At 36.4% G+C, this 9,308-nt stretch overlaps 1 protein-coding gene across 2 annotated transcripts in view; it reads left to right on the forward strand.

Annotated features, from left to right (window-relative positions):
• Positions 1-8,591, forward strand: part of acp1 (acid phosphatase 1) — a 15,491-nt gene extending 6,900 nt beyond the window's left edge. For both annotated transcript variants that reach the window (XM_005734437.1, XM_005734436.1), the window contains exons 4-6: positions 2,369-2,430; positions 3,223-3,328; positions 8,290-8,591. In XM_005734437.1, the coding sequence (XP_005734494.1) occupies positions 2,369-2,430; positions 3,223-3,328; positions 8,290-8,367 (246 nt within the window). In that variant the 3' untranslated portion in view covers positions 8,368-8,591. The remainder of the gene's footprint in view (positions 1-2,368; positions 2,431-3,222; positions 3,329-8,289) is intronic.
• Positions 8,592-9,308: the final 717 nt, after the last annotated feature.

Raw genomic sequence — 9,308 nt, forward strand, 5'->3', positions numbered from 1 at the left:
GAGATTCACAGAATTTACAGAAAATGTTACATTTTTGTGATTTATATCGTTATCGGGACGATAGAATTCTTATATCGGGATATGAGATTTTGGTCCTATCGCACAGCCCTAGTGCCTGCTTACAGCAGTGTTTTAGTGTTTTGTTTTTTTGTGTTTTCTAAGACTGTTTCCCCACAGAGTAGTAAAACAGAACATAAAATCACTCCGCTACTATTTCTTTATAAGAAATTGAGTTATGTATACTATATATCACACAGATCCATATGATTTTTAGGGCTTTATTATGTGTCGTTTTCATTATTCATTTATATGTATCATTTTAAAGTTTTATTCTATGCATGTTGATTGTTTTTTTTTCCTTTTATGCCTCTTAACTACTTCCATCTTTACTTGCTTTTTTCCCCCATTTATTCTTAGTTAATTCATTCCACAAATAGGATCAGTGGTGGCTTTACAGTGTAGTAGTTATCACATTTACCTAACCTGTAAAAGATCCTTAGTTTGAGGCAAGAACACACAAATCCCTGGGAGGGTTGCATCGGAAAGGACAGGCTTAAGGGCATAAAAATCGGTGCCATACTGGATATACAGAGCTCTTTGCAGTGGCAACCACTTGCAAAAAAACCTTTATGAAATTGGATAAATAAATGAAAAATAATAATAATGAAATAATAAATGAAATGTTAGATTTTATAATTTTCCCCATCACCCACAACCTTATATAAAGTGTATAAATATATTAAGTGTCTTCAGACTGTACTCCATATAACCACGAGAGCGTTACTAAACACTTAAATCTACTAACAACTACATTACAGAGTGTCTGTTTTTTGCTCCTTTTATAAACTTAACAAGTTCAGCATATGTTGAAATTTAACTACAACAAGAGGACATGTTTGTTATCACCACAGGCTAAAGACGCAAATGTCTGAAGTGTCACCAAGGAGGCAAATTTCAGTGGCTGACTGGCCAGGCGTGCAAGGTTTTTGTTCCCTCACATAGAAGAACCTTGTTGAATGAAGATATAGGGCAAAATAAATTTACAGCTTTCCTAAATCACATATCAACAAGTACCTCTTTTGTTAAAGTATGACGGTAAACCAACATGCACGATGACATGTCAAATTCTTCTTTTTTGTTAAAAAGAACCATTAACTTTTAGATTTCCAATCACATTCCTTCCTGGCTTTCCTTTGGTTTTATTTTGCACATTTTATCTTAATGTGAACTTTTCTATGAGTGTCTCCCGACTCTTTCTTTGCTTTCCATAAAAACCTCCTTGCTCATTCTTAGCCAAAGATTTCAGATACCAAACTAAGCTCTCTGTCAACTTTGTGAGGAGGTCTTGAACAAGACTTTTTGATAGAGGATTACCACTGCTTCATTTACACTGTGAAAGAAGCAGGCACTGAGATTATGATCAACACAGATTATCATTGTGTGTGAGAGAGAGGATGTGAAAGCGTGAGAATGGGTGAAATACAGTGATCAGACTGCAGTGGCTGGAGCGTTTCGCTGCGTGAATAGAATCGAAAACATTTGTAATGAACATCTTTTTACCCGTCTGCTGTTACAAGCTGTCACTGTTATTGTGTCCATATGTCAACATCTGGAGCTATGCGGGATTTTTATTCATGCCTCTGTGCTCTCATTTGTTTCTCTCTGCCCTTAGCTTCTCCTTGGCATTCCTATAAATCCACTGTCAAAATACTTTAAAAGTATTCGGGGTGTTGCCTGTTTTTCTTATTTTTTTCTTTTTGTTTTTATTGCTGCTTGTGCCATTAAATCATCACAGAATGCAGTGAAAACTGTATAAACCCCTCCACAGGCATACAGACGTGCTCCTTTCCCTAACTTGGTTTTCCTCTAGGTCAAGAATCAAGAATTCAAGTTGTTATAAACGCGACCTTGTTTTTTCACGTTAAAATGAGTTAGCCATTGAGCAGGCGAAGGAGGGAGGAGGAATAGATGGGAAAATAAGGCTTGTGTGACTTGTTGAAAATGCAACATTAGTTTATTTATGTTTTAAAAATTCTTTGTGCATGTAACAGCAGCTGGAATCCAGCACATGAATGCTGGCCTCCATTACGAACAATGAAACGTAATTAAAAATATTGACATAACATAACTACATCCAAAAGCTATTACTAAAAAGGCAGATGATAAATGAATGATTTAATAAGATCTGAGTTGTCTTATTTTTCTTGTCTTTAGAGGTTTAATGTGTCAGTGAAAAAGCTGCTTTTTTTATTTTCTTTTAGCTGCATAACCCATTCAGCCCTCTTTGAAGGACCAGAGGGAGTCTCTGCTGGTCATACTGTATTTCCACACAGAGCCAAAAGTAATATTTGTTTTGTTGTTCTTGCAGGTGACCAAGGAAGATTTCATGAGCTTTGAGCACATTCTGTGCATGGACGAGAGCAATCTGAGGTAGAGTTATTTCAGCCCACAGCAGCAGTGTTTATTTTTTTTCTAAGAATGTCGATCACGGTTGGATACTTAGACACAGAAAGCGCTGGTGTCATGTGTTAAGTGTCAAAAAACATTTGTCTTGTAACGGTCCAAACTAGTGTGTCCTGCTGTCATGACGTTTATCTGTGCTGTTCTTTCACATGCACACATAAAAATGGTGGGGACATTGAGCTATAAATGCCTTGTAGGAGAATGCCTCCCTTTAATGACCAATATCCTTTCTTAAGCTCTTTGCAGAGGTCAGGGGGAGGGATATTTTTTGCTACTTTGAACGTTTAAGGATCATTTTGAGATCACATGCCCACGGCAGATCTGATCTGTAAGCAGCTTACTGAGTTCTTTGGATGCCTCGTCTTTGCTCTTTGGGCAGTCTTTTCTTTTCCCCCTGCACACTTTGTTTCCTACAAATTTTAAGCTGGCCAGGCTGAGAATTCATTAATTCTTTGACCTACTGTTGTGCTGCTTTTGTCTGGGATTGCCTTAAACATGTTAAGGTGTTACTTTTCATTTATGTACTCTGTATGTTTCCAGCCTACACCGTTTTATTATTTATCACTGATTTAAAGTTAATGACATGAATGTAATTATTATTAGAGGAATGCTAGAATAAGAGGCAGACAATAAACACTATACAACAACATTATCTCGAATATTTAGAAGCATGTGACCTCTTTAATCCAGAGGTGCTCAAACCTCCCTTGTTTCGTGCTCTGTTCTTTTGGAGTTACTTCTTTTCTCTCACCTTTGCAGTGACTTGAAACGGAAGTCAAAGTCCGTGAAAGACTACACAGCAAAAATTGAGCTTCTTGGTTCTTATGACCCCCAGAAGCAGCTGATCATCCAAGACCCTTATTATGTAAGTATTCAAACTCATCCCTATGTTCAACTTTATTGCTCAAATTTAGAGGATATGTTTAATTTAATGTTGTAGCGAGATGGTCCAGCAAAGAAGCCAAAGCCAGTAAAACTACAAGATGCAACATTTAGAGGCCTTTACTTACATTTAAGGGAGACACAAAAACTCATTTTAAATATCTATACCATTTGGCATGTTAAATTAAGTGCCATGCTAAGGTCTCAACCACAAAGGCCTAGAGACCTCTCTGGCAACCAATGGTTCCAAGGGAAAATGTGCATTCTCTGAAAGGTTGGTGAGTGGCAGCTGGCACTTGCTGTGAAATTGATTGCTAAAGCCCAATTCATGCAGGCGTAAAGACCTGTTAGTTACTCAGTGACGGCAACCTCAGCTTGCTAGGGAAAAGTGCATATTCCTGACTATCTCTATCCACATTCAAATTGGATAATGGTTTTAGGATTTTTAGCTCCTTAACACGTGCTCCTTTTTTTTTTTTTTTTTTTTTTTTGAAGGGACCAAAAGTAATTGGACAACTGACTCAAAGGCTAGTTCATGGGGTGGTGTGGGCAGTTACTTCGTTATATCATTATCAATTAAGCAGATAAAAGGCCTGGAAATTATTTGAGGTGTGGTACTTGCATTTGGGAGATTTTCCTGTGAACAGACAACATGGGGTCAAAGCAGCTCTCCATGCAGGTGAAATCCCCCATCCTTAAGCTGCAAAAACAGACAAAAAAAACATCCAAGAAATTGCAGCAATTTTAGGACTGGCAAAATCTGCGGTTTGGTACATTCTGAGAAAGAAAGAAAGAAAGAAAGAAAGAAAGAAAGAAAGCACTGTTGAACTCAGCAACGCAAAATGACCTGGACGTCCACAGAAGACAACAGTGGTGGATGATCACAGAATCATTTCCATGGTGGAGAGAAACCCCTTCGCAACAGCCAACCAAGTGAACGTCACTCTCCAGGAGGTAGCTGTATCAATATCCAACTCTACCATAAAGAGAAGACTGCATGAAACAAAAAAAAAGCCAGCACAGTTCTGTCAGAAACATTCTTTGGACAGATGAAACCAAGATCAAACTCTACCAGAATGACTGCATGAAAAAAGTATGGAGAGAAGGCGTGGAACAGCTCATGATCCAAAGCATACCGCATCATGTGTAAAACACAGCAGAGGCAGGGTGATGGCTTGGGTATGCATAGCTGCCAATGGCACTGGGACACTAGTGTTTATTTATGATGTGAAATGGGACAGGCGCAGCCAAATCAATTCTGAGGTGTTCAGAGATATACTGCTCAAATCCAGCTAAAGGCAGTCAAACTGATTTGGCGGCATTTCATAATAAAGATGGGCAAAGACCCAAAACATACAGCCAAAGCAGGACCCAGGAGTTTATTAAAGCAAAGAAGTCAAATATTCTTGAATAGCCAAGTCAGGTGATTCAATTAAAATTCATTCTGGTAATGTACAGAACCAAAATTAGAAAAAAAGTTGTCTCTGTCCAAATATTTACGGACCTAACTGTATACATCAAGTTCGCTTTTCTTCTGTTGAACAGATGATTTGATTAAAAGGTCCTTCCATATTTTTCCTAATATAGGTTTTTATGGCGATTACAGTTACATGGACTGCTGTTTTGAAAAAACATTTTCTTTCACTTAACCTGAGCTCACCATTTCAGTAATGGCTCAGCCTTTTTGCTCTTCTCCGTGTGTGCAGACAAACTCCGGCTCCACATTAAACTATGACGTCATCTTGTCTGCTGTGTTTGTGCTATCAGTTATCAGTTTTTATTTAAAAACTGGGGGCTGCATGGGCTTAATGTTGTAATACTTTTTTATTCACATGCGTGGCCCTAGATACATTACTATTGCACATCTATTTTTAGTCTCAAATGCTGGTAAAATTATCACGTTTACATGGTGACAACTGAGCGCTACCGAGCTGTGGATTAAATGAAGCATTGAATTAAAACAATTTGTATTGAGGGTTTTTTTTCCTATAATTGAGTTATTTGAGTGACTCGATGAATTGTTATATCCCTAGTCTAATGTGTGAGTGGGGATCATCTGACCTGCCCTTTAGACTCTCTACCCAGGCAAAAACCCAATCTAGTATTTCTACTAGTGATAAGGTGTCTAAATGAACTCTGTTGTGCACTAAATGTGAAAAGGGGGAACTTTAAGCCAAACATACAAAAAAAATGAAATCTAATATATACAAGAGACAATAAAGCGGGAAGAACTTTTTTTTCATAATAAGAATCCTGATTAAAAGCCCAAAAAAGTATTTCAAAGTAAAACGTCAAACTCTTTCAGTAATTGTAGTAGATACAAAAAAGCTACATTCAGCCCATTCTGTAACATTTGTGTTTCTCTTCAAAGGATCACGTGGGAAAAATTCTATGGACAAGATAAAGGGCAGGAAATGTCACACAGAGCAGTCATTTGAAGTATATTTATGGTTTTGGATGGACCGGATCAGTCTTCAGGTGCAAGTGGAAGAGTTAAGTTGTCTGCAGGGAGAAATCCAGACACAATTGATGCAGTAAAGAGCGCCAAAACAAAATGAACGGTTGCTAGTAAAATAGCTGTGTTTCTCACAAAAAAGTGGTATTCAGCCTTTCCAGACCAACACTCACCATAATATATTAGTTTTACGGAACCATAACAGATGTTTTCTGGTTTCATATTGGTAAGCTTTTCACAGTCCGTGGCTCGGTAGTTCTTTTTGTTCCCTAGATGTTTTGAGTCCTGCCAGATGATTTGGACATGGATTCTTGGCTGGTTTTTATTGTCTTGAGTATTATGAGTGAAAAAGGCAAGAATTGGAAAAGTGCAGGCAGAGACCTTTGGAAGGCTTTGAAAGTTTGAGTGTTGACAATAGGCATTAAAAAAAAAAAAAATCTTAACCTCCTGTGGCCATTTAATATATTTTTATGGTTGGTTTATTTAAATAAATGGCAAGGGATCTTATAATAAGTAATAATTTTCATATGTGGTCTTTATGAAAAATGTGTGTGGCTAGAGTGATTTTAGATTAATTATATTGTATAGTTCCTATGTCTTTGATTTTCCCGTAAGAACTTGGACTTTAAATAAAACAGTCATGAATTATTAGTGATGCAGCTGGAAGAAGAAAGAGTGACCACAGTTTATGTGATTGTATTGGATTGTGTGATTTTGGCTTTGGACGCTGTATTTCTTTGTGTAATTTTACCAAATCTCATTATAGTCAATGTGGTTTTGGAGGCATGTAAGTACTTGGATTGGTACTTCGCCAGCAACCACATAGCATGACAGCCAAGCGAGCAAAAAAGGGGAGGACAATCGCTGTCCGTGTGTCAGGATAAATAAAGAATTATGTTGTTTTTACACATGAATTCTGGATTGTCCGTAATTGCCCTTTCGGAGATGTTGCACATAATAGGAGAGTGTGCGTGTCAGACGTACCTTTACAAACGGAATTATTAAAATATTTATATTTTAGTCATTTGGAGTATGTGGCATGTGTCACAGGTGTGTAGTTACTCACTCAATCAGTTGAGAAAAACAGTTGAATTTAAAGAAACCAAGATGCAGTTTTGTGACAAGACTACAAACATGAGTTCATGATGATGTGAACTGAAGAGGAGGAAAGAGACGTGTTAAACGGCCATTGTAAACTTAAAAAATTTAAAATACAGATAACAACGTTTCTCTATTAAATGTTTCTTAGCTCTATTATTATTTTCAATCAGTTGCATTGAGCGATTGTTAATAGAATATTTTAATATGTAGGTATCGACTTTTCATTTTTTTTATTTCTTGTTTGTTAATTTGTAATTAAACAATAAGAACTTAATTATAGAACAATTTGGATTACTTATAATGGGTTAAATTAACTCAATGTCAAACTTTCTGATTCTTTTATTTTATACAATGTGAAGGTGTTCATCATTCATCTTTCTGCACATAATACACAAGAAATGCTGCTGCTGCTACTCATACAATGCTGGATCATTGGTATAGGGATGTCATGATACCAGCAATTTAGTAGTTAGTACACAATAGAATTACACGATGCTTAAAAACCCAATTCAGCATCACAACAATCATTGTACTCTACGTACTTAAACATTTTGATGTGATAACAAATCATTTCAAATATTTTTTGACAAGGCATAACCTGACATGTTAGGAAGATTACCAAGTAGCCTATGAATTTCACAGTTACTTATTTTATAAGCACTTAATGGTGCCACTGAAAACATTTTAGCCTAGACAGGAAAACAGTGGCCTCTGCAGCTGCTTAGGTCCACATCCACGGTCACAGATACAGCTGAATGTCATCAGAATAGAGTGATACAAAATGTCAGAAAAGGATTTAATGATGCCAGCTAAATGGAATGTAGAAGGAAAATAATTGTGGACCCAGGATCAAACCTTGTGGAACCCCATAAGTTAGGGATGCAATGTGGGAGAAGGACTTGTTTGCCCTAACTCAGAAAATTCTATCAGATAATGGGGGAAAAAAACAAATATAAAATATGTTTTATATTTTTATAAAATATATAAAAAATAATAAATTATTTTAACAAAATAATAAATAATTTATTAGGGAATCACAAAATTCAATGTACAGTAGTTATGTGTTTACAAATTCTTTTTTTAAAAACGTAAATCTCAGCGAGAAATACCACTTTGAATAGTTATGAATAGAATTTCAAAACCCTTTTGGCTTCAGTCTTGACAATTTGGTTCTCGGAATAAGAACATTTCTTAGTTGAGTAACAAACTGTCATTTTTTTATTATTTGGGTGTTTCCAGCCTGCATCAGAGGGCGGGCCGTACTTCTGTTCCATTCATATAACTGTATATTTTCACTGTGTGCAATAGACAACAAATTCCAGTGATTGCGAGCTATGAATAGTTGGCTAAATCATTTTAATCTCCCCCTCCCTAATTTTGTCTTTTAGGGAAGTGATGAAGACTTTGAAAAGGTCTATGAGCAGTGTGTACGATGCTGCAAAGCTTTCCTGGAGAAGAACTCCTAACATCTACATTGACATGTCTTAGATGTATGAATAAATATGGGTTCTCAATTAAATATACTTACACAAATGTATATGTATAACTCTGTTGTGAGTAAATACTAAATACCACCAGATTACCTGTTTTGGTGTACGCATAATGTACATTTAGAACAGTATTGTGTGGGCAAGTTAACAGACTGTACATTCAATTGATTAATAAAACAAATAAAGTGAGTGTGACAGTTTAAAGTTCCTTTTGTTATTATTATTATTTTTTACACATTGTCAATTTTTGTTTCCTGAAAATTCTACAAAATTGATAAGATAATATAAGATAACTCTTTGTTGTCATTGCACAGTCATACATATTGCACATTAAATATTATTGCACCTTGTTATAAATATTATTATTGTTATTGTTTTTACCGTTGTTACCTCCCCCCAAAAAAAGTCCAGGGAGGTAGTCAATCAGGTCAGCTATTTGCATTGATTTGGGCTATTGCTATAGTAGTAATAGAGGTGTATGGGTTAAATGCTGACACTGGGATCAAAGGGAATGCTACCATTAGTGCTTGATGGCTAGGATATTCTCTAGACATATTATTTTTATATACTGGGAGATGTTCGTTTGTATAAAGAACATGGCATGTATTTGTTTTGTTTTAAAAAACAGCAGTGAAAATTTTTTTTTTTTTTTTAATAGACGCAAAACTTAATCTTCTCAGTACAGCAATCACTTAAGTCAGAAGTGGCGACAGTGTTATAATAAATTTGGTCTCTAAATCACCCACACAAATGACCACTCAGTGCACTTCACAATGGTAGACTGTGGATCACTGACTTCCTGACGGACAGGAAGCAGCATGTGAGGCTGGGAAAGAATGTCTCGGACTCCCGGACCATCAGCACCGGCTCCCCTCAGGGCTGTGTTCTTTCTCCTCTGCTTTTCTCCCTGTACACCA

Source organism: Pundamilia nyererei, unplaced genomic scaffold, assembly GCF_000239375.1.
Source record: "Pundamilia nyererei isolate P.nyererei 1_Seehausen unplaced genomic scaffold, PunNye1.0 scaffold00058, whole genome shotgun sequence".
NCBI classification, from domain to species: domain Eukaryota; kingdom Metazoa; phylum Chordata; class Actinopteri; order Cichliformes; family Cichlidae; genus Pundamilia; species Pundamilia nyererei.